At 58.6% G+C, this 25,569-nt stretch overlaps 2 protein-coding genes across 2 annotated transcripts in view; both read left to right on the top strand.

Annotated features, from left to right (window-relative positions):
- Positions 1-1,138: 1,138 nt before the first annotated feature.
- Positions 1,139-14,509, top strand: ADGRA1 (adhesion G protein-coupled receptor A1; the record flags this gene model as incomplete). Its single annotated transcript, XM_079792938.1, has 5 exons — positions 1,139-1,260; positions 2,453-2,576; positions 6,671-6,816; positions 12,337-12,435; positions 13,288-14,509. Exons 1-5 carry the CDS (start codon positions 1,211-1,213, stop codon positions 14,507-14,509), a joined length of 1,641 nt encoding a protein of 546 aa, XP_079649064.1. The 5' UTR covers positions 1,139-1,210.
- A 6,991-nt stretch (positions 14,510-21,500) lies between these two features.
- Positions 21,501-25,569, top strand: part of KNDC1 (kinase non-catalytic C-lobe domain containing 1) — a gene marked incomplete at both ends in the record, with an annotated part of 29,563 nt that continues 25,494 nt past the window's right edge. Inside the window, one exon of the mRNA XM_079792930.1 lies at positions 21,501-21,602. Coding sequence (XP_079649056.1) covers positions 21,501-21,602 — 102 coding nt within the window. The remainder of the gene's footprint in view (positions 21,603-25,569) is intronic.

Below are 25,569 nucleotides of genomic sequence, written 5' to 3'. Positions count from 1 at the left end.
GTCCAGCTCTGTTGACCACATACCAACAACCCTCAGGATCTGCTGGTGGAACACTTGCAAAGTAGATTCCTCCAGGAGGAACTTGTACATGTGTGAACTTTAAAATATAAAGTATGTCTCCGTTTTGCATTGCCTACTTTGAATTTTAAATGTCACCTCTAAAAATGTAGAAAGGCGCTGTTGAGAACTCTGATTTGGAGGAAGAAAAAAAAGAGGAGGCCAAAGGGAACTGATTGTTTCTTATAAACACCCACGGGGGCTGCCGCTGCTCGGCGCCAGAGTCCTCAGCGCCCAGGGAGCCTCAAACCTGGGCCCTCCGAGGAGGGGGAAGCGCCTGAGGGCGGGGTGACCTCCGGCCTGTGAACCCAGCCTGGGCGCACCCTCACGAAATGCCTCTGCATCTTGAACGGTGCGGGTGCTGCAGCCGGGGTGTCCCTGTCACCTTGAGGCTGGCACCTCTTGGCCGTCTTTCCCCTGCGCTCACGGTTTCGTGGGGATTTGGACTAGGGCACAGCATGTGTCCTGCTGGAGCCCACACCAGGCTGACAGGAGTCATTGCTGTTCTGTGCATGCGCACACCTGCCCTTCAGACGTCCCAGTGCATGGACAGTGCAGACCAAAGTGTGGGTGCCGCCGTGGTGTCCGGTCCACAGTCTGTGGAGTGTCACAGCACCCTCCCTCTGTCACGTCTGGTCATCTTCTTATCCTGGGCCAGGGTGCTATTTCTGACCTCAATTGCCGACCAGGTCCCTTGGTGGTCAGACCATGAAGAGTCCCCCTGGCATCCGCTGGCTTTTATGGGAGGTCTCTCTGCTGTCGAGGCAGCAGCTGATGGGATCCAGTCACGGGGGAAATCCACCAAGGGCTGTCGGAGCCCCATAAAGATGGCCAGCTGGGCCGCCCCTACAGGGGGAAGCCACGCGTGGGCAGCCCATGAGGCGTGGCTCCACCTGCTGAGCACTCACCTGAGCAGGGTCTTCCCTGGCAGGGTGCCTGCTTCTGCTGAGACCCGGCAAATGCCCCCCTGATTCCGAAAATGCCTCCAGGGACTTGCAGGGAGGGGCTGGGCTCTGCCACGCACACAGGTTCTCAGCCACGTCGCTCACATGGGTCTGCTCTGTGTTCCTTCCAGGATTTGAAGAGTGTCCTCTCCCTGCCCCAGCACCCAGGGGAGTTCCTGCACCCCGTGGTGTACGCCTGCACGGCCGTCATGCTGCTCTGCCTCCTCGCCTCCGTCATCACCTACCTCATGCACCAGAGGTGAGACCCCCCTCTGCCCTGAGACGCCCCGCTTCCCCGCCTAGTGCAAACCCCAAAGGGAGACCTCCTACCCTCATGGAGCAAGAAGTCCCTGGAAGGCACTTCACAGGTGGCCAGCCGGCTTGAGCCTGCCCAGCCTGGGTGGCCTTGGGGGTGACTGAGTGTTGGGGACAGCGAAGCCCCTCCATCCCCCGTGTCCATGTTCTTATCAAATCAGGTAAATCAGGTGAAGTAAGTTCTTCCTCCAACAGCACAGCGTCTGCTCAGGCGCCCGAGGGCCCGTGTCCTTGGGAAGTTGGAGCAGCCGGCAGACCCTCAGGCACGTCTGCATTTTTTTTTTTTCTAGAAAGGGAAGTCTAGTCAGGTCTCTTCTGAGCTGGTTTCCTCTGCCTGGGAGTGAGGAGACGACCTGGCTGTGTCCCCATCACTTGAGGATGCCCTGGGGAATGTGAGGAGGAGTCTCGGCCATGGTCAGGGTCTAGCCCACAATGCAAAGCCTGGGCCGTGGCATAACCACAGAACCACCTTCATGGGAAGAGACGTGGGGTGGGTACACGGCCACGGAAGGCTGTGGCCACAGGCACAGCTGTCAGCATAGGCTAGGTCAGTGGTCGGCAAACTGCGGCTCACGAGCCACTTGCTGCTCTTTGGCCCCTTGAGTGCGGCTCTTCCACAAAATACCACTGCCTGGGCGAGTCTATTTTGAAGAAGTGGCGTAGAAGAAGTTTAAGTTTAAAAAATTTGGCTCTCAAAAGAAATTTCAATCGTACTGTTGATATTTGGCTCTGTTGACTAATGAGTTTGCCGACCACTGGGCTAGGTAATCTTAGTCGTGGCCATAGCCAGGGGTGAGGTGTGGTCACAGCCATAGGCAGCGTCCGAGTCCAGTGCTGGCGTGGAGATGGGGTCGCCGTGCAGTTGGTCACTGTCACGGCCTCCTCTCAAGGTTATAAGAGATTTCTCAAAAACCCTTCCAGTCCTCGTGCTCCAGGGGGATTTAACACCGAACCCACCAGCCACACACGGAGGGTGGACTCCGCACGGTCTGTCCATCTTTCCCTTGATCTGGTCCTTGGGGGGTGTCTCTCTGCCCAGAGGTCTTCCCGGTTCCCACGTGGACAGACGCAGGTGAAGGGCTCGCGCCCACTCTGCTGAGGGGCGGGTTCCTGACGACACACCTGTGTTTCCCCAGCGCCATCCGGATCAGCCGCAAGGGCAGGCACACGCTCCTCAACTTCTGCCTGCACGCAGCCCTGACCTTCACGGTGTTCGCGGGGGGCATCAACCGCACCAAGTACCCCATCCTGTGCCAGGCGGTGAGTCTTCCTTTACCCGGTCTTCCTTCTGATATAGATCAAGGGCTCATCACCTCTCCCGCCAAAGGGGAAGTTTGTGGTCATTGTCTTGTGTATAAAATCATATCTGAGTATCTGTTCGGGTGTTTCTCGTGAATGGGATGGTCCAGCATCCAGTGTGTCCATGTTGCAGACCCAGGTGAGTCTAGTTATTTTGCTCAGCATTCCATCATATAAATAACTAGAGGCCCAATGCATGAAATTCATGTAGGGGGGCGGTCCCTCAGCCCGGGCCGCACCCTCTCACAGTCTGGGAGCCCTCGCTGCTTACTGCTCGCTACTCCTTACCGCTCTGCTGGCTGCTCTTTAGCGCTGCCACGGAGGCAGGAGAGGCTCCCGCCACCACCGCTGCGCTCGCCAGCTGTGAGCCCAGCTTCTGGCTCAGTGGCGGGGGCAGCTCCAGCGTTGAGCATCTGCCCCCTGGTGGTCAGTGAGCGTCATAGCGACCATTCTTTCTGCCTTTTGGTCGATTTGCATATTAGGCTTTTATTATATAGGATGTATTTTTCACTTGGACCAACTCGCTCCAAGGCCTGAAGTAGCCACAGGCTGATGAGAAGTCCACTGTCCCACAAACAGGGCTTGTCCAGGAACAGGGACCTGCCTGCAGCGGCTGGTGGGGCGGGAGCAGGGGACGAGCCACCTGCTCCCCCGTCCAGGTAAGAATCCCAGGATGCTAATGCCGAGACTCATAATCAGGCAGTAGAAACTGTCACCAGTGGGCTGCCACGGAATCCAGGCCACAGAGACACATGTGGAGGCCACGGAAGAGTCCGCCCTGCCCCCTCTCGGGTGAAAAGGGAGAAACGTAAACGACCCTTCGGCTCCTGACAGGGCTCAGAAGAGGCCCTTCCACAACCCACAGAGCATCCCCCCAAGGACCACCCCTTCGGTTTCTGCCACTTTGTGGGCACGCCCGCCCGGGCCACATGGAGGGAGCTCTGGCAGCGGCTGCCACGGGGATGGCCCGCTGCTCTCCTTACAGCCTCGGTTGCTGTGAAGCCGTCATCGATGGCTGTGCTGCCGCAGCCTCGCCACCTGGGACCTGATGTACCGGCGCTGACCCCGGTGGCTGTCTGTCCACACGAGGCGACCTGTCCACCTGCACAGACTCACCCTGGGGACCGGTCGGTGAGATGCTGCTCCCACAGGGGTACCTCAGGGGATAATCGGGCTGTTAGCTCTCGTTCTCCACGCCCACCTGCCCGCAAGGGAGCATCAGGCCCATGAGACAGCACCTGCTCCAGAGCCCTGGCACCCGGGGCCCAGCCCCTAGGCTCCCGGTGAAAGAGACGCCACTTTTCTGCGACTCGGTGTCAAGATGAGCCATCCAGCACCAACCTGAACAGCACGATGTGGGCAGACCTGCCTCCTCTCGCCTTCCCACAGGCATGGAAACCACTGAGGCGAGCGCCCCGGGAAATCCAATTTACACTCCGCCTGCAATGCTGCCGGGGAGCGGAGCCATCCAGAGGCGTGGCATGGATTGTTACCTTTATGTCCGCCCGTCTCCACGCGAGTGCCACGAGCCAGGCCCAGTGCGGAGGAGCCACCAGAATCACGGTGGTACAGCCACCCCCACCCCCTCAGAGGCCCAGTCATCATGGCACTGGGGAGCCCTTGCCCCCCAAAAAACCTGGGAGCCATCTGTGTCTGCTAGCCATCCGCGTGGCACCCAGGGCCTGGCCGGGGTGCACGGTAGGTGGGGGCAGATGTAGAAACACCCACAGAGGTAAGACCTGTAGAAATCATGTTCATGTGAGAAACGCTCGATTCTCTCATAGTGACAACCGTAGGACCCCAGCCGAGGCAGCCAGCCCTGAGCTCCGCTGCAGATGCTGTCCTGATCTCCCCACTACCTTGCCAGAAGGTATCAGGGCACCATTCATTCATTCACTCATTCATTCACAAAAATGCACTGGGGGCCTGTGCGTGCTGTGGGTGCAGCTGAGATCAAACCTACCGGCTCCCTCGCTGTGTGGACCTGCCTTCCAGTGGCGTGTAGACAGCAGTAACCTGACCAGCGTGTCAGGGAAAACGAGATGCAGAGCAGAGGTGAGGCCAGGCTCACCTGGCTGGGGTCCCTCCTCCACTCACCGCAGAAGGAGACCAGGAGGCACAGGGAGGGGTGATGGCTACTTCCTGTGTCCCTTCGATGGGTTCCTGGGCACCCAGGCATGCCAAACATGCTTCTGGGTGTGTCCGGGACAGTGTTTGGGATGAGGCGAGTGGAGTGGAGGGTATCGTGGTATCGGTGGCCTCGTCCAGTTTGCTGGGGTCTGAATAGAATGGAAGTCTGAGTGAGAAAGACCTCTGTCTCGGGCTGCGACATCCGTCTCCGGCCTCTAGATGCAGACACAGACTGAGTTACATCGCCATTCTCCTGGGTCTCCAGCTTGCCGACTGCAGATCTGGGGCTTGCTCAGCTCCCATGAGCCAATTCATTATAGGCAGCCAGGCTGGCCCCCACCTTGACCAGTGACACCTACACACGACCCTGGTGACCGACACAGGACCCTCTGGCCAGCCTTCCCTGTCCAGTGTCGCTCTGGGTGACAGTGAGTGATGTATGAGAAGTGGTCCAAGCTCCGAATGGCAGAGAGAACCGCCGGTTGTCATGGCAACAGAAAATGACCGTGCGCCTCATTAAAGTACAAAGTGACATCATGAACACAGACAGACGGCCAGCGCTGTCCTCACATAATAGATGTGCGTCAGGGCTGCCCTGGGCCCAGAAGCGTGGGGTGGCGCTAGGGTGCTGTCTGGAAGCCAGGGCGGGGTCCCCGTGACCTCTCCATGTGTCCAGCCTGAGTCGGTCAGGATGAGGCTCAGCCCCACCTCCTCCTCCGCACTCTCCTCCCGGCTCTGGGTGCTCCCCACCCTCCTCGCCTCTGAGGACGTGTCTCCGTTTCTTCCTGAAAAGAAAGTCAGACCTTCCTTCAGTCGAGGGCCAGGTGATGTGATTCCCCACCCTGCATCTCCTGGTGCCGAGCTGGCCCCCTGGCTTCCCAGCGCCTCCCCCGTCAGCCAGGTGGGTAAGGCCACGTGCATAGGATGCAGCTGACGCCCGATGGAGGTCAGGCCGAGGAAAAGGCTGGATTCACCCACGTGCAGGAGCTTATCCAAAACCGGAAATACAATTCTGGTGTTTACCCCCCTCCTCGATGTTCTCATCAATTATTATGGAGTTTTCTCCTAAGGAAAACTGAACGCTGCACTTCATAAATCGTTATGATGGTGCAATGCTAGCTTTACTCAGAGAATCTCTGTGTTCCTTAAACATTCATGTCCTTCCCAATTATAGCCATATTTTACTTGTCATTGTGAAGTGTCAGGTTATTACTTCAAAGGTAACCTCATTCTCTAGAACCGGGTGGAGACAGCGTGGATTGCGTGATTAGCTAATGCAGTAAGTGCTGGCGATGGGGACCTGGCGCTGTTTCCATAGTAACAAGCAACTCCGACTTACAGGGAGGGGACTTGGGCGTCTGATCCAGAAGGTGCCGATCTCACAGGCAGTGCCCAAAACACCGGCATCTGGGAGACCACGGCTGCACACCACACCACCTCACCTGGTGGGCTCCTGTGTGCGGAGGGCCCAGCACCTGGAGCTCTCCGAGTCCCTGCCTGGGCCACACCCACCACAGGGACCGGTGCACACAGGCCCCATTGCAGGATGGTGTGCGTGCTGCTCAGAGATGCCCATGTAGCCGGCCCCTGGTAGAACACACCCAGACGCGCCAGGCGCACAGGCCCACGGGCTCCCAGCCGGTCCCTCTGCAGGAGAGCCAAGCGGCTTTGAGCTAACACACCTGCAAAGCTCCTTTGCAGCCCAGGCATCTCCCTTGAGCTCAGAGACCCCTGTGACGTGCAGTGTTGCTGGAACCAAGGAGCCGGGTGCCTCCAGCAGCCTCGTTTCTTGTCACTGCTGAGCTGCCTCCTGAGGACGCAGGGGAGCGGGAGGGCTGGACGGCTCTGGGACGTGCAGTGGGGAGGGGGTCAGGGAGGTCAGTGCACGGGCGGGCGGCTACTGACCTGTCTCCCCCGCCCCCCAGGTCGGCATCGTGCTGCATTACTGCACGCTCTGCACCATGCTGTGGATCGCCGTGACCGCCAGGAACATCTACAAGCAGGTGACCAAGAAGGTCCCACCCTGCCCAGGCCCAGACCAGCCACCGTACTCCCAGCAGCCCCTGCTCAGGTACCCGAGTACATTTATGTCCCACCCATCCCCCAGGCTCCGGGAGTCCCGCACCTGATGCTGGAATCTAGGCAAAGTGGCTCACAAGGAAACTTGTGGCCCTAGGATGATGTGGCCGGGGTTTGGGGGTGCTCAGGTGGGGGAGGGGGTCCGGGGCAGGCAGTGAGCTGGGGCTAGAGCCTGGCCAGCAGGTCTGGGCCAGTGTGTCCGTCCAGTGTTGCTGAGCTCCACGCCATGGGTGGGCCGTGGTGCACTCGGCTCCAATGGGGGTCAGTAGTGGCCTCAGTTATTCACGGGTCTCTGAGTTAAGAGACCTGCTCATTAGCTGGGGAAACCAAGGCAGCTCAGTTGCTGAAATTGCTGGTTTCAAGGTGACTGCACCCCGGTGGTGGGATAGCTTCGAAGTCCAGGGTGAAAGGCTTGCCTCAGGGTGTCCACAGACTGGCCGGGGACAGCGGTGCTCACAGCAGGGACCGACTCCGCGTTCTCCCCCGGGAATGTCACCCCACCCCACTTACTCATCAGACCCCCTCCCCCACGTCCTGAGACCAAGAGTCCCTGTGCCCAGGGCCAGCCCTGGCTCCTGTGCCGCTCCGCGGTGACCCCGTGGCCAGTCAGCAAGTACCCCATGCTCTTTCTTCCTCCCAAGTGGCCGCACGTCCTCACCCTGTGTGTGCCCAAGAACACTGTCGGGGCAGTAGTTGGAGTTTCATCAAGATGCAGATTCACTGGTTCTTTCTAGAAACTGTCCCCTGACAGAAGGAGGAGGCTGCCCGACCCTACGGTCAGATGAGCCCCTGGCTGGACTGTGCGGAGACACGGGAGCACATGAAGCCCGTGGTCCTAAGGCGTGTGGGCTCTGCTAGGAGCTGTGTCAGTGGGAACAAGACAGCAACCCCACCGACCCAAATGGGATCCAACGTCATATGAGCACAGAGAGGGGCTGTGACCTGGGGGCCCCCAAGGAGGGTGCCGACCTCACTGCAGAGGACGTGGCTGGAGCCAAGGGGCACGTGAGGCTGGTGCAGAGGGGCCACCTCCACCAGGAAGCGATCACTGGCCGGGGCAGGGGGCTCCACACCTCTGACCACCCAGCGGCGGCAGCAAGAATAGCTGCCCAGGCCTCCAGCGCCCTCTGCTGTCTGAGCCTGGGCTGTGCCCAGGAGCTGTGCTCAGCCCCTGTTCCCGAGGGCTCGGCTCCAGGGCTCGGAGTGACTTGAGCTGGAACACTCAGGGAAAAGGCGGAAAAGAGGCAAGAGAGGGCCTGGCCGGAGATGATGGAGGGACCTGAGCACTTCACCCTGCAGGACGCACGGCCAGGAAGGCTTGGGCCGCAGGGCGGGTCAGCACCTCTCCAGCACCCAGTGGGCAGTGCCCGTGGGCCACACTGCCCGAGACGGGAGGGACTGAACCTGCCCAGGGCCTGTCAGCCTCTAGCACTCCGCTCGCTGGAGAACCTGTTGGTCCCACAGGGACAGTCTGCAGCCATCGGGAAGGGAGAACATTCGACAGCACTGAATGGGCCAGGGCACACGGTCCCCAGCTGGCCACAGCTTAGCAATGCGGCCCCCTCTCCCCCCACCCGGCTGCCAGGGGGACATCTGTGGGCTGGGCCACGGGGCCAATGGGGATCACAGGCTTGAGCAGAGTGAGCCCCACAGCACGCTTGTTTTATCCTTTCCATGAAGTCCTACATGTCATTCGCTAATTTACTGTCAGAGATGTGTTATGGGGGAGAATGTCAGGGGATTTACATTTTTAATGTCCTTGTCTGGTTTGGATACCAATCTCAAACTTCGTCAGGGGGTGCCACACCCCACTTGTTTCTGGAGGAGCCTAAATAAGACCCAGTCGTCCCTTCCTCAGACGTGACCCACGGGACCTGAGTCTCTCTGTTAGATGCCTGTGGATCTTGAAGTCGACCTTCTATTAGACACAGAGTATTCAGACTTTCTACTTCTTGTTTCCATTTTGGTGATTTGTTGGGTGTTGTTGTTTTTTCCCCCAAAGAATTTATCCATTTCATCTAAGTTGCTGAATCATTCACATACACTTGTGTGTCATATAGATGCTCCTGTATTTACGATGGAGTTTCATCCTGGTAAACCCATCGTACGTTGAAAATATCGTTAAATCGAAAATGCATTTAACACACCTAACCTATGCACATCATAGCTTCGCTTAGGCCACCTTACAGATGCTCAGAACACAATACCCCAAAACGCTGGCAACACAGCACACTGCCGATAATGGGCTGGTACCTTCGTGATCACGTGGCTAACGGCAGCCTCCGCTCACCCTGCGCTCAACATCACGAGAGAGCCTCATACCACACATCACCAGCCAGGGAAAGATCAGAAATTCAAATTTCAAAGCGCAATTCCTACTGAATGCGTTTCACTTTCACACCATCATAAAGCTGGAACATCATAAGTAGAACCATCCTAAGTCGGGACCATCCGCTCTCTGACTCCTTCGGTGCCTGTGGGGCGGGTGATGGGAAACCGCCTCCTTGACACTGCAAGTCTCTCTTTTCTTGATCAGCCGACTCAGGCTATGTAGTTTTGTTCATGGTTTCAGGAAATCAACTTCTGCGTTGGTAATTTTCACTACTTTTGTCTTTTTTTTTTTTTTTAATGGAGGTGTAACTGACATAAAATTATTAGTTTCAGATGCAGGACATAATGATCGTGTATATTGTGATCACCACAATAGGTCTCGTTAACATCCATCACCCACATAGTTACTACTTTTTTTCTTATGTTGAGAACATTTAAGATCCACTCTCTTAGCAACATCACCCACATAGTTACTACTTTTTTTCTTATGATGAGAACATTTAAGATCCACTCTCTTAACAACTTTCAGAGATACAGCATAGTATTACTATCGTCGCCATGCTGTACATTACATGCAGGACTTTTTTTTTTTCTTTACCTCTGCTCCTATCTTTATTCTCTCCTTCTTCCTGCTCCTTTTTATTTACTTTGATTTTTTATTTTTCTGCCTTGCTGAGGTGGAATCTTATGTCAGTGAACTTTAGACCTTCCTTTTTTCCTCACAGATGGAGCTATGAATGTTCCTCTGAATCCTTCTTTAGCTGCACCCCAGAAATCTTATATTGTATTTTCTTCCTCATTCTGTTTAAAATTGTTTCTAAATTCCCTTTTGATTTCTCCTTTGATCCATGAATTATTTAGAAGTTGCATCCTTTCATTTCCAGATAGATGTGATTTTCCTAGTTATCTTACTGTCATTAATTTGCAACTTAATTTCATTGTGATCAGAGAATATACTCTGTATGCTTTCAATCCTTTTAAATTTATTGAGATGTGTTTCTTGATGTCATCTGTCATGATCAACAGACTATGTGCACTTAAAAAGAACAAATGTTATGCATTTATTGGTTGTGATGTTCTAGAAAGAGTAATTAGGGCAAAGTGATTGATACTGTTGTTTAGATCTTGTTTCTTTACTGATTTATTTATTTATTTATTTATTTATTTATTTATTTATTTTACTACTTGTTCTCTCAATTGCTAAGGAAGGGGAGTTAAAATCACCAACTATGATTTTGGAGTTGTCTGTCTCTCCCTTTAATTTTGTCCATTTTGCTTCATGTAGTTTAAATCTTTTCCTAGGTACCCACACATTCATGGTTGCCATGACTTCCAGTAAACTGACACTGACATCATTACAAAATGTCCCTCTTTATCTTTTTCTCTTAAACTCTGCTTTATCTGCTATTAATGTAGCCACTCCAGCCTTCTGGGGTCATGGTTTATGTGGACTGCTTTTTCTATCCATTAACTTCCCATCTCTCTGTGCCTTTGTATTTTAAATGCTTCTATTGTAGACAGTAAATAGCTTGCTTTTTTATTGCTATTAATCAGTTCTGGTGATCGCTGCCTTTGGAGTTTTTAGTCCATTAAAATTTAATGAAATTTTCATTTGGTTGGATTTAGATCTCCATTTCACTATTTGTTTTCTGTTTTACTTTTTGTTGTTGTTGTTAATCCTCACCAGATGATATCTTTTCCATTTATTTTTAGACAGAGTGGAAGAGAGGGGGAGAGACAGAGAGAGAAAAACATCAATATGAGAGAGACACATTGATTGGTTGCATCTCATATGGGCATTGAGCCTGTAACCAAGGTGCATGCCCCTGATCAAATAGAACCCAGGACCCTTCAGTCCATGGGCCAAAGCTCCAACCACTGAGCAAAACCGGCTAGAGCATTACTTCCTTTTTTTCTTCTTCTGTTCTTCCTTTCCTCTTCTATTTCCTTCTCTTGGATTATTTTAACATTTTTAAATTCTTAATTTTATCTCTTAGTGTTTTGCCTACTAATTTTTTGTGGTCGCTTCAGGGATTTAAATCCACAGCCTCTTCACAGCCTGTTCAGTGTGAAAATTCTATTATTTCATGTAAACTGCATTAGAAACCTTGCAACTGAATGGGGACCCTCTCCCCTCCCACCATCCTTAGGCTGGAGATGCCATATACACTGAGTGGCCAGATTATTATGATCTCTGAACGCATAATAATCTGGCCACTCAGTATATACACTGGCCAGTCAGTGTGTGCATGTATATGTGTGTGTGTGTGTGTGTGTGTGTGTGTGTGTGTGTGTATATATATATATATATATATATATATATATATATATATATATTAGAGGCCCGGTGCATGAATTCGTGCATGGGTGGGGTCTGGCCAGCCTGGCCAGGGGGAGGGGACATGGGCGGTTGGCCGGCCTGCCTGCTGGTCGAACTCCTGGTCGAGGGGACAATTTGCATATTAGCCTTTTATTATATAGGATATACACTGAGTGGCCAGATTATTATGCGTTCAGAGATCATAATAATCTGGCCACTCAGTGTATATTACCCCTATGTATGTCATAAATGCCACAGGTAGAGGTAACATTCTTTCTTTAAACAGTCATATGTGTTTTATAGAAGTTAAGAGGAAACAAAGTCTTTTCTATTTACCCTACTGTTTAGCATTTTTATGTTCTTGCTTCCTCCAAGTGTCCTTCGGGTACAATAACCCTTCAGCCTGAAGGCCTTCATTTAGCACTTCTTGAAGTCAGCTGGACACTTAGTTTTATTTTTATTACAATCTGTCTTTATTCCTCCTGCATTCTGAAGGGTGTGTTTCTGGGTATAGAATTCTGGGAGGCAAAGTCCCCAGGGGTCACCACAAGTGACTGCTCCCACCCAAGGACCTGGGACCCGTGTCAGTCTCCTCATTGGAGCCTGGCACTGGGGCCTGGCCAGGGCCATCTCTGCAGGGGGGCAGCAGCCAGCGAGCTGGGAGTGCGGGGAGGGGGCAGAGGAGAGGCCAGGCCCTGGCAGTGGCTCCCTGGTCAGTGGGGCTGGTACTACCCCTGCCTGACAGCTGCTTGGCCAGGACCCCTGGGCCACACTCCCTCCTTTGCCCTGAAGGTGGTGCTGTCCTTGGGGGGGACCCAGTTGGGTTCAAAGGTCAGTGAGCGACCTCCTGCTCTCCGGCAGGTTCTACCTCTTCAGTGGAGGGGTTCCTTTCATCATCTGTGGAGTCACGGCTGCCACGAACATCAGGAATTACGGGACGGAGGGCGAGGACTCGGCATAGTGAGTACCAACACCGAGGGGCTGAGGGTGGCCCTTGACGAAGCTCCAGTCGCCCTGGCTACAGGTGCCCAGCTGCAGCCAGCACCTCCTCTGATCACAGACACTCACAGTCGACAGACTGCAGCAGCCTGGAAATGCGCGGCCTTGCTGAGACCAGGCAGGGTAGGGGTCCTGGGCTGCCCAGCCTGTCCCAGGTGCCCATGAGGTGACAGCACAAGGCCTCGTCGCCCAAAGCTGTCCTCCTCTCCAACGGACCCAGTTTCCCCCTGGGGACCGAGGGCCGGTTCGTGGAGATGGGAGAGGCCTGGGGGACCAATAACACCTGGGCAGCAGGCCGAGGCCAGCAGAGTGGACCCAGCTGTGCACAGGAGCCGAGCCAGACTCCGCAGGCCCTCCCTACGCTGTCCAGGCCAGGGCACCTCACTGACCCTCCCCACTCGCATTCCCCACAGGATGCCCACCCCCAGCCCCGCAGGCTCCAGGGCCTGGGACACCCACCCCCCCTCCCCCAACCTTGGCCCTCCAAAGCAGCCTGAGTGCACCAGGCTGGCCCTGGTGGGCGGGATGGGGTCCCTGCCCACCACCTGACCCTGAGGCCACCAGTTGGCCATGCCCAGTAATGACTTCCACGGGCACCTCAGGTGCAGGCAGCACAGTCGGCACTGGGCTCTCTCCCCACAGCCAACCCCTCCTGCCCCCCGGGAAGGCCAATCTCTCTCCCACGTTCACAGCAGTGCCACGCTGGGCTCGGGTCACGGCACAGCCCTCAGCAGGCCCTCGGGGTCCTGGAGCTGTCTCCCCCCGCCCCCCACACCCTCACCAGCTCCTCTTCCTCCCGCTCTCCTCCCGCAGCTGCTGGATGGCCTGGGAGCCCAGCCTGGGCGCGTTCTACGGGCCGGCGGCCTTCATCACCCTGGTCACCTGCGTGTACTTCCTGGGCACCTACGTCCAGCTGCGGCGTCACCCGGAGCGCCGGTACGAGCTCAGGGAGCGGACGGACGAGCAGCATCGGTTGACGGGGCTGGAGGCCGGCCACGGCACCAGGGCCCCCCCGGGCATGGCGCCCGCCGGTGCCACCCTGGCCGCCTCGCTGCTGCAGAACGAGCACTCGCTCAAGGCCCAGCTGCGGGCCACCGCCTTCACGCTCTTCCTGTTCACGGCCACGTGGACCTTCGGGGCCCTGGCCGTGTCCCAGGGCCACTTCCTGGACATGGTCTTCAGCTGCCTGTACGGCGCCTTCTGCGTGACGCTGGGGCTCTTCGTGCTCATCCACCACTGCGCCAAGCGGGACGATGTGTGGCACTGCTGGTGGTCGTGCTGCCCTTCCCGCCGGGACACCCAGGCCTCGAAGCTCGGCGCCCACCACACGCTCGACGCCAACGGGGACGCACTGGGGCACGCCGCCTGCCTGCAGGACTCGCCTTGTGTCGGCAAGCCCCGGGGCTTTGGGCACCCGCCGGCCAGCCACTGCAAGATGACCAACCTGCAGGCCTCCCAGAGCCACGTCAGCTGCCTGTCGCCGGCCACCCCCTGCTGTGCCAAAATGCACTGCGAGCAGCTGATGGAGGACATGGCCCACGTCCACCTGCACGAGGAGGACGCATTTGGGCACGACCTGCACCTGCACAGGTGCCTCCAGGGCAGAACTAAGCCTCACTACTTCAGCCGGCACAGGGCGGCCGCGGCCGAGCAGGAGTACGCCTACCACATCCCGTCCAGCCTGGACGGCAGCCCCCACAGCTCCCGCACAGACAGCCCCGCCAGCTCGCTCGAGGGCCCCGCGGGGATGCACACGCTGGCCTGCTGTGCCCAGGGTGACCCCTTCCCCTTGGTCAGCCAGCCCGAGAGTGGCCACCTCAGTCCCACCCTCTACGGCTGCACCCCACGGCCCGGCAGGGAGGTAGGCCGCGGCCCGGCCCACTTTGAGATGCTCCAGAGGACCCAGTCCCTGCCCTTCGGGGGCCCTGGCCAGAACGGGTTGCTCAAGGGCGACGTGTGCGAAGCCGTGCCTTACGGTGCTGACAGCACAGGCAACATCCGAACGGGGCCCTGGAAGAACGAGACGACTGTGTAGCGGCCGTGCCACCCGCCCCGGGCGAGCGTCGGAGCAGAGCAGGGACCCTCTCCCACGTGAGGCCGTGAGGTCGGCAGGGTCACCCAGGGACAGAGCCTCTCAGGAGCGACTGGCACCCCCGCTGGCCTCTGGTGATGAAGGACTCAAGTGGGAAGACGCTTCGGGCCACGTTGCCTCCCCTCACCCCGAGGTCAGACAAGTTGTCGTGCCCACAGTCACCCCTTGTGGACCTGAAGTGCCAGTCCCCGGGCCGCCCAGCCACGCAGCAGGCAGAGGAACCGGCCTCCGCGTGGGGCCTGCCCGCCTGTGATGGCCGCGGCAGGAGGCACACTGATCTTTCTCGTGTTCAATGTGTGTGTTAAGTCTTGTTCCAGGGGCGGCGGCCTGCTGGTCAGCCCAGTGCGCTCTGGACCTGGGCCCCACGTCCGAGCTGACCCCCGTGCCATCTCCACCTCCGCCCCTACCCTGGACGCAGCCCCAGCCCTGCAGGCCGAGGGCCCCACAGACGCGGGGCACCCAGCTGTGCTCTGGGAGCACGTGGCCTTCAGGGGCGTGGAGGGGGGTCCCACGGCTCTGTAAATGCCCGACGGTCCTTTAACAAATATTCCCTTTCCAAAGCCAGCCGCTGTCAGGCCTGGCTCCAACCCAACATGGGAATTCGGGAGAAATAAAGTTCCCTGCCCCAAACAGAGAAGGAGCTGGCATTTCCATGAACATCTGGGCACAGAGCCCTGACTCAGAGGACAGAAGTGCCCCATCCCATGGCTGGGGTCAGTGGCTGCTCACAGAGGCAGAAGCCTGGACGCCCAGATGATGTGACGTGTGTGTGAGATCATGCACAACCGTCCCTCCCTTCCTCCCCTTGGAACTGTGACACGTGTGCAGACAGACAGACACATACATGCACATGTGTGCGTGCACCACACATGTGCGCATGCCACGTGTGTGCATCACATGTTCACCCACCCATGCACAGTACATGATGCCTGTGTGCACATCACCACCAACATGCACATGGCACATCGTGCACAGGCAGGGTAGCCAGGTGGTCAGTGCTCTGCACGGCTGTCAGGGTGCGACTCGCCCGCGTGCTCTGCCATCCAGGCGGGAGGATGTGCCCCGGAGCAGCTCCTTCCCTCACACACACGGGCCGGGGGGGGGGGGGGGGGGCGGCGAGGAGTGTGTCAGGTGCCCCGGGTCCCACGCTCAGTATCTGAGCCTGAGGAGCCTCACTTCCGGGGATTCCTGACAGTGAAGTTGTAGCTTACCACAGTGTCCGTACCTGCCACCAACCCCGTGTGTCTCACAGGTCCACCGGACAGGCAACCAGATGACCGCTGGGCGGTTCCTGTCTCCATCACTGTCTGCCTGTTCCCCTGCTTCTGTTGCTGATATGAACCGAGACCCGACGCTGTGCTGTGTACACACTGTAGATGCAGAACCGTCAGGCAAAATACAGTGTTTCACATTGTTCGCCTTTTGTGAGGCTGGTTACTGGCATCCATGTGCGTCTCTGACCCTCGAGGGCGGCCCACCTCCCTGCAAGGCCCCGTCTGTGCCCTGGTGCTTGGGGCAGGGCCGTTCTTCCCTGGCACGCCCCCCGTGGTATCCAGCACCCCCCCCACCTCAGCAGCCCCGGCAGAACAGAGAGCGCACCTCATCTTTCACACCAAAGACGCTCGGCCCTGAATAAGCCGCGAGAGCTTCAGCGCTGACACGGCCTCCTGAGCCCAGCTGGGAGCCGTGTTGTGACATGTCCCACGGGCACGGGATGTTTCCAGAGCACAGAGGTGCACCACACGCTGCAGTCGGGCGCTCCGTGTGGAGGGAGCGTCCACAAGGGCGGGGAGCGGGATGGAGCCCAGGCTGCCTGTGGCCTTACATGTTGTGTCCCTTCCTCGCTCTGTGCACCTGTGTCTGCATGTATGCACATGAATGGGTGGTGAGGGGTAAGAGTTATGTGTGAGCGTGAGCATGCAGTGTATAAAAACGAGTGTCCATGTGTGAATGTGCTTACATGTATGCTGTATGTTTGCACATTGAATAGCTGTGCCTATGTGTGAGTTCATGCATGTGTGTGTGTGTGCATTAGTGAGTGGGTGGGTGGGTGTGGTGTCTGAGTTGTATTGTGTGTATGCAGTAAGAGCGCATGTGTGTGCGTGCTACATGAGAGTGTGCATGTGTGTATATGAGTGTGTGTGCTTGTGTACGTGAGATGAGTGTGCATGCATGGGTGTGCTCTTCGGAGAGTTAAAAAGTCAAAGCTGAGTGCTCTGGCCATTCGGGGCGGGTGGAGCAGGAAGGGGGATAAGAGGTGCAGCCCTCAGCCATGACCCACGCTGCTGCGTCCATCTCCCCGCGAGAGTCAGGCTGCAGAGTGGGGGCTGGTGACAGGATGAGTCCTCCAGCCCAAGCTTCACTGTGGGCCAGGAGGGAGGGGGTGCAGGATGGGACTGTGGGCATGAGACACGTGTGACAGAAATGAACCACCTGAGGGAGAGTCCTCCGAGGGCGCCAGGCAGCAGCCCCGCCAGGCTGCGGATCCAAAGGCGTTGCCTGATGTCACGGAGGTTACCACAGTTCGAGGACCTGAAACCCCTGCGCACGGACAGGGAAGGTGACAGGAAGGTGCAGCGAGGGGGGCCTGTCCAGAGCCCCTCTGGGTAATGGCACCCACAGTCCTCCACCGTCCCTGCTGCCTTCACAGCCACCAGCTGGCAGGTGTCAGCCCTGTGGTGTCCTGCCCACGGCTTCCCTCGCCCGGGTGTCCCAGGGAACCGCCGGCCGCTGCCATGTCCCCTCTGTCCCCAGGGTGGAACGCATCCAGGGTAACATCGTAAATCGATTCCATCTCAAACTGCATAAATGTCAACACTGTCGCTGCACGAGCAGCAGATGGCTCCGCTCGCAGCTCCAGCCACACCCACGCGGTGCCTTTGGGGGCCAGCCCTGGCTACCAGAGGGTCCCCACTTCCTGTGGCCGGGGGTTCTGGCATCAACTGGGCTGGGGACCCACGTCCACGGTGACCTCACCCCTCACCCCTCACCCCTGCAGGAGCCCCAGAGCCCTGCAGAAGCACCATGGGTCCCAGGAAGGCCACAGGAGCCCGGCCGGAGCTCTGGCTCCCGGCAGCAGCAGGGCAGTGGGCTACTGTCCTGTGTTCCCAGCTCTGACTGACTGTACCCAAGACCTGGATCATGTAAAATGAGTCAAATGGTCATTAGAAACCAAAAAAAAAAAAAAAAATAGTTTTAAAAAGTTATTTATTAAATATTCAACTTATTAAAACTTACATGTGTATTTGTTTCCAAAAAGTGTAATGGGGACCCTGGCCGGGTGGCTCAGTTAGCTGCAGCATCGTCCCATATACCAAAAGGTTGCGGGTTCAATCCTGGTCAGGGTGCATACCTAGGTAGTGGATTCGATCCCCAGTCAGGGCACATATGGGAGGCAAAGGACAATGTTTCTCCCGCATTGATCTTTCTCTTCCTCTCTCTCTCTCTTTCCTCTCTTCCACTCTCCCCATCTCTCTTTCTCTCTCCCCTATCCTCTCTCTCTAAAATCGATTAAAAAAAAAAAAAAACAGGGGATAAGGACACATATGTAATACCTTAATCAATAAAGAAATTTTTAAAAACCACAACATTCTCAAGTAAGGATTTTTTTTTTTTAAGTATGATGGGGGAATCTATAGAAACTTTCAAGCATAAAAATATGTCCCAATAGAATAAAATTCTGGGCAAAATTGGATGATTATAGTGAGTTTAATGGAAAACGTCATGATGAGGATTTCTGACTATTAAAGAAAAATGTGTTTATATGTTTTCTGTAAATGGTTGATGGTGGGTACCAAAACCACTTTGGTATTTAGCTCCTTGGATACATTTAGGAGAGTGACTAACAGCTTTATTTCAAAGTGTCAATATTTACGCCACACCAGATATGACATTCATTGCGATTATTTGCATTTTTTAAAATTAGGACGTTGACTTCAAAATGTGCACAGGTTTTGACAGCTCTTCACATTGTTTTAGGGAAAAAGAGAGCCGAGGCATTGACGACCCCGCTCCATTGGCCTCACATCACCTGGCCAAGCTGAGCACCAAGTGCGTACCCCGAGACAGGAGGGAGCCCCCACCTGCGGAGAGACGGGGCTCGACGGAGAACAAGACCAAGTCCTGACCGTGTCCGGGTGTGGCAAGGGGCAGAGACCAGCATGGAGCAGCTTTTGCAGGAGACCCCATCCGTGGGGGGGGCGGGGGGGGAGTCCTGTCCTGGGCACCGACCAGGAGGGAGGTCAGTGGGAAAGCGGGACAGGCCAGGCGGAGGGAGGGTCCTACAAGAAAGAGGGGGTGGGGAGAGAGTGAGTAGGCTGGTCAGCGAAGACCAGTAAGAAGACTGGGCACCACCTGTCATGGCCTGGGAGCCCTGCAGGGTTCAGGCAGCACCTGAGAGAAGCGTCAGGAAGAAAGTGTGCTGCCGGGCGTGTCCTGGACGCCCAGGCACGGTGCAGAGGTGGGTGCAGAGGCCAGGGGGCCGTTCCAGTGGTCTGTGCTCGAGGCTGTGTGGCGCTGTTCGGAACTGAGCTCGCAATGACCTTTCAGTGGGCATCAGGGGCTGCCTGGTGGTGTCCCATCGGCTCTGGGAAGATGTGAGTGCCTCCTCTACATGCCTCTGACCTCAAGAATCGGGCCCTCGTTCAGCATGAATCGACCATCTACTGCGTTCGAGGCACCAGGACCCAGGGCCCCTCCCCTGGAGAGAAGCTTGCTCTACAAGCAGGCAGGTGTGCAAACACTCAGAAAGACGAACTCACTTCCAGAAGTTTCTCATCCCTCCACAAACAGGAAGACCGTGACCACAAACCCTGAAACGAAGGCGGGCGGGTAGGTAGAAGGAGCTGCAGGGCGCCCTGCCCCAGACCCCTCCCCGCGGCCCATGTGCCCTGGTCCCTGGTCACCGAGCAGCAGTCCGCGAAGTGCTTACAGGCCGCTGTGGCCGGAGCGGACTCAGCTGATGTCCGCAGCCCATTTGTTCCGTATTTTACCCCAAGTGGATGCATCTTTCCCCAGGAGCATATGTGATGTCACTGCTCCCATTTGCCCTGTCCCATTCAGCCCTCACCCTAAGCCCTGCGCCAGCTGCATGGTGATTCGAGAACCAGGTGACAAAGCCCATGCCCCCCTCCGGGAGGGCCCTTGGTGCCTGAGGCTCCCCCACAGGGCCACAGCCAGGCTCCACCAGCTCTCAACCAAGTAAGGTGGCAGCCCAGCCCCTGAGCCCTGCAGCAGAGGGACCCTACCGCCAGGGCACTCAGCTCTGTAGACCCAGGGTCCAAGGACGGGGGTGCGGCTGGAGCCCCAGAGTCCTGCAGCGGAGCCTGCCTGCCACGGCCAGCCTCCTTCTGAGACCCTATGATGTGGCGTCCACAGAGAGCTCAGGGTCAGGAGGCCCCCGTCACGCGTCTGCGAGATGCTTTTTCTCCAGTTCCTGCTGCCTCTGCCCCATCCCACTCACCCTGGCTGCTGCCCTGAGCTTCTAAATATCCCAGGATGGAGGAGACTGCCCCCGATTTCTGCTCCCATTGAGCTCGGTGGGCCTCAGGATCAGAACGTGGCACAAGGTAAGGCTGCCCGGCACCCATCTCGGCCACCAGCCTCGGGCTTCACTGCCCACCTATTCCTCCCGTGATTGGGGAGCCCCTCACATCCTTGGGTGTCCTGTCCCAGGGCCCGGGACCACAGCGATCTGATCCAAAGACAGGACATTAGGAATTAACGTCCCTACCTGCCTCATTCACACAAGGAGCATTTATGCAGCGCCTGCTGTGTGCCTGGCCAGGCGAGGCTGTGGGGACAGGGCTGGCCACACGGGGGAGCTCTCCTGCGGGAGGCCTCCCCACAGCTCTGCTCTCTAAGGGGCTGGGGTAGGAGGCACCCCTGTCACCCCAGGATGGTGAGATTACCATCCACCCTTCTGTGCAACATGTGGGTGGGGGGTATCCTGGCTCTTTGTCAGGCTGGGTAGTGGGGCGGGGGGGGGGGGGGGGGGGGAACCTGGCTCTTTGCCCAACTACAGCCCCAGCTTGGGGCAAGGCTCACCTTGGTGGACCCTAATGTGCAGCCCGCAGGACTGCCAAAGGGGAGGAGTTGTCTGGCCTTTGGGCTTCTGTTCCACTGGCTGGCGAGGTGCGGGTAAAGCTGTAGCTGCTGGTCCCCACATGGCTCCGTGGGACCCTAATCCGAGCGAGGGGGATTGGCCACCCTCCAGCCGCTCGGCCGGGTCCCTGCCAACCCCGTCCCGCCGGCCTGCGCATCTCGGCGGCCGCCACCCCAGCTGAGACTGCGGCAACCCCGTCCCGGGCCAGCGGGGACGGGAGCAGGGGTCCGATGGAGGGTCGACGACGCACACAGCGCTGTCCTTGGGGTGCGCCGCGGCCCTCGCCCCGCCTAGGCTCCGGTGGGCGCGGACCCCGGAGGCAGCCGCGGCGCCTCTGGGAACAAATCACCGGCCGCAGGCTTGGCCCCGCCCCTAAACGTCCCCGGTCCCTCCCCCGCCGGCAGCCCCCTCCCCGCCGGGCATCCACACGCCCCCCCGCCCCCCCCCCCCAAAAAAAAACCAATTGGCCAACGTACGTACGCCGGAGAGCCTAGCGCCCGACAAAGTGAGCGCGGCGTTGCGAGTGCCGGGACCCCTGGTGCTGCCCCCCCACCTCTCCCGGTTCGGGCGACACTGCGGCAGACGCGCGGGCGGGGCGCACCGAGGGCCGGGCGGGCAGGGGCCGCGGGGCTGGGCGGGGCGGTGCGGGGCGCGTTGCCATGGCTCCGGGGCGCGCCTAGCGGGACCCGCTCTCGGAGCCCAGCCGGCAGACCTGGGCCCGGAGGCCGGGGGAGGGCCGAGGCGAGGCGGGCCAGGGGCGCCTGCCGGGCGGGCGCGGATCGCGGAGGCCAGCAGTGGCCGAGGCCGCAGCGTCGCCGGCGCGCTCGCAAGATGCAGGCCATGGAGCCGGCCGCGGCGGATTTTTACGAAGTGGACGGCAAGGACCTAGACTTCTACGACTTCGAACCGCTCCCCACTCTGCCGGAGGACGAGGTGAGACCCCAGCCCCACGGTGGGACCCCCCCCCCCCACCTTTCCTGGCGGAGGGTTCCGCGGAGTGTCTCCAGGGAAGGTACCTCCCACTCCCCAGGCCCCTGCTGCTAGGTCTTGGGGCTAGGGGGGATCCCCTGCTGGTCTCCATGCCTCCCATCACCCCTAAACATTTTCTCCCGGAGGGGGCAGGACCCCTGGAATGCCGCCTGGGACAGCCATAAGGGGGCTGTCGCTGGAGTTGATGCTCTGTGGGAGGTGGGCTCTGATTGTCAGGGTTGGGCAGGGGCGTGTGGGGGCCCGTGGGGGGTAGAGCGCTGTTTCCTTCCTGGGAGGTCAGCGGGAGGTGCGGGCAGAGCCCAGTCTGGCCGGACTGTTGAGGAGCTGGGGGGGGGGGGGGGGGGGGGGGAGTGGTCACGACTGACGGCTGCTTCCTGCTCCCAGAGGACAGGGCCCTCACTTAGGTCCCCCAGTGAGCCCCCCACCCAAGGCGCACAGGGGTCTCAGCCACATGGGATTTCTGGCCGTTAACTGAGTCAGATGCCCACAGAGCCAGGCTGCCTGTGACTGAGGCAAGCAAGCCATCCCCCACTTGGCTGGGGCTTGTCCCTGTGGCCCTGGCTTCCCCACAGTGTCCCACAGGCTCTGGGTCAAACGAATAAACGACTAAACAAGCCAGGCCGCTCTGCATGAGAGGGGATCCCAGAGGACGCAGCTGCTCCCAGAGGGACCCTCTTGTCTCCCGAGGCTGTGGGGCCTGGCACAGGGCCTTCCGGAGCCTCCAGCAGGCAGATGCCCGGATCCCTGGGCGTCCCTGCTCACTGTTGAGGGCCGGCGCCATGCAGCCCGGGGTCAGATGCCGGCCCTCCCCACGGCTGGTGCTGATGGAGACCCTCCACACGCCTGTCGGGGTGCATCGGGCTGGCTGGTGCCTCCAGGAGGAGAGAAGGGATCCGTCGCATTCCCTGGGGCCTTCCCCACATGGCCCGCCCCCAGCCCCAGCCCCTGGAGCTCAGGTTGAAGAAGCTCAGTCCTTCTTTCTGGGTAGCGGTCTGTCTCAGGAAGCCGCTGCTGCTCAGGAGGGGCCGCTGAGCCAGTGCCCGGGGGTGGGTGCTGCCCCCCCCCCCAGCCTCCCCGTGGTGACCTGGATTTGGTGAGAGAAGCTGCCGAGAAGAGAGGCGGGCAATAAATAAACCTTTGGACATCTCCGTGGCTTTGATGGGAGAAGAAAGGGTACCTCCTGCCCCAGCCTTCACAGAGGACGCATTCAAGTGCATCTGTGAGAAGACTCGCCCCCTAAACCGCCACGGAAGACAGAACGAGCCGCCCACACTCCACCCACACTCGGCCCGCCTCCTCTGTGGCCGGGCACCAAGCAGGACTGGGGCCAAGTAAACAGGACGAGAGGCAGGACTGGACCCAAAGCCACCACCCTGCCACAGTCCGTGCTCCCACCGAGTCCGGACACCTTCTCTTGGGAGGCGTCCATGGCGCCCCTCTGGGCACAGTGCATGGGGCCGGGGGTCCCCACCGTCCTGTGACCAAGGCCTCCAGGTGACCGGGGTGCACAGTGGTCCCACTGCTGAGCATCCAGCAGGAATGTTCGGGGGCTCCTCTGACTTCTCGCCCCCCGAAGAGACAGGTGCTGCCCCCAGGTGTGCCCCTCAGAGCAGGAGGCCCGGCCGAGAGCAGGCCTCGCCTGTCCCTGGAGCACACCGGGTCCAGACTGCACGCCACACACCCTCAGCTTGGTCGGTGTTGACGGTCTTAAACCTACATCAGGGACATGTGACAGCAATACCTAGTCAGGTGGCATCCGAGAGCCGTCTTGGGCAAGGTGAGGGAGGAGCCAGGCTGAGTGTCACCGGGGCGGGCTTGCCAAAGGAGCCTGGAGATCCAGACTAGGACATGGGCCGCCCCAGGGAGCGACAGCGGCCACCAGACCCAGGTCACCAGCAAACCTCAGGAGACACAGGAGTTGGCCACGCACATTAACTGACTGTACAGGGAGGTTCTATTCAAGAACTAGAACCCCATGGAGCCCCAGGAGCCCCTGGAATGTCCCTCCCCAGTGTCGCCCGAGAAAACCCAAATAGCCCCTGAACACATGAAAAGGTGTTTGACTTTCTTATAAAAGTGGGTAGAAAGTGCTCCCACCGTGAATACCCATCCAGGTTGGCAAGGCCCGAAAATGCGGACGGCGGCCCTCCCTCCCTGCTGGGGGAGCAAAGGAGAAGGGTCTCGGTAAAGCAGCTTGGCATTCCGTGCGAAGCGGAGATGCCACAGCCTGTGTCCAGCAGTTCCACTCTGGCATGTGCCCCGAGGGTGCCGACGGGTGGGAGAACTCTACTGGAAATCCCCGAGGCACAGGGTGAGGGGCTGGCAGCACCAGCAACGCCCCGGAGGTTGCAGCCCCACTGGTCCCTGGTCTCCCGCAGGCGGCGCCCCGTACAAGCAAAGGACAGGGTTTCGGGATCAGGCAGAGCAGCCAGTCAGGCAGGACAGTGGCTGCAGGAGAGGCAGACGCCAGCCATCGAGAGGCAGGTGGTACCACTGCCTGCCAGGGGCCTTGGAGCGGCAAGAATGAGAGCAGGCTTGGACAGGAAGATGGCACACCAATTTAGGCATGGGGGGGGGGAGGCAGGGTGTCTCCTGGTCCCCAGACCCCCTTGAGGAGTAAGGAGCATTCTTACCCCTGCCCGGTTCAGCAAGAACCTCCCAGCATCTGCGGGCTGAGTCCTGGGCTTGGGGATTCATTCGAAGGCAGATGGGGACCTTGTCGCTGCCCAGAGGCGCACACAGCTGGGGGTGCCCTAGAAAGGAGTGACGTTCCCGCTGTGCCCTAGGGGGTCCGTGTGACGTCTGTAAGGAAATGAGCTCAGAGCAGCAGGCAGCTGGAGAACCACGGAGAGCTCCCAGGGAGGTGAGAGTTGCGAGTGGGGGGCTCTAGGGCAAACAGGCAGACCCCCAGCGGGGCACCGTGCAGAGCGCCCCACGCCTGGGGGTCTGGCAGCTGAAGGGACTTCAGCAGGCCTGGGGGTTGTTGACAAAACTCCGAAGTGACTGGGCTTTGTGTGGGCAGGCCCCGTTCCAAGGTTAAAAAATTAATCGGTTCTAAGAGAGTGCATCTGGGTCCCCATGGAGCCCTGGCTCGCGGTCTGTGACTGGGTCGATGGCCTCTTTAAGACCAGAAGCCCCTGAATGGGCACTTTGCTGCAGCCAGACAGTGGCCCTGGGTGGGAAGCCAGCCCTGCCCAGGGTCCCAGGGACTAGCGAGGTAGGGCTGCCCCGGGAACTCACCTGCACCTGCCTCCTGCACCCCTCCTCCCACCCGGGACGGGTTGACTTTGTGTCTGCACAGTCGCAGGGTGGAGACCTCTTCTGCCTGCCCTGCATGGAATAGGACTTAGCTGGTCCTGCCCTCACACCTACCCCATGGCCCACTCAAGCACTGCCTTGCCGAGGGATGGTGAGGGGTGAGGCGCGAGGCCCAGTGGGGCCCACAGATCGGGACTCCTCAGCATGCGGGAGACCTCCTCTTGGGAGCCAGCCGCGTCCCTGAGCTCTGTCCTGGCCTGTGCCTCGGCCGTCCCCTCTTCCTGTTGCAACCGCAGGGCTTCAGGGGGGCTCAGCCATGTGGAATCAATGACTCAGACCCTTGGATGTCACTTCATAAAATCACGCAGAGAAGCCCCCGATTAGCTGCTCCTGCCATGAATAGGGGCAGGGGGTGGGCAGGGCCTGGACCTGAGCAGGAGGTTGAGCAGGAGCCCCCGTGGGCACAACTGGCCTGGGATTCCCCCTCTTGGCAGCACACCCAGTCACCAGCTGTGTGAGCAGTTGGGCCTGCTGGCCACACGGGCACACCAGTGGGTGTGCACAGGGCCCTGTGCGGGGCTGGCACAGACTCACGCCATGGGCTGGCCTCGTTCTCCTAAAGCACAAACCCACGTGGCCTTTGGGTAGTGTG

This window comes from Cnephaeus nilssonii (assembly GCF_951640355.1).
Source record: "Cnephaeus nilssonii genome assembly, chromosome: 16".
Classification (NCBI taxonomy): domain Eukaryota; kingdom Metazoa; phylum Chordata; class Mammalia; order Chiroptera; family Vespertilionidae; genus Cnephaeus; species Cnephaeus nilssonii.
The sequence above is the reverse complement of the archived record's forward strand: the minus strand, read 5'-3'. Positions and strand labels throughout refer to the sequence as shown.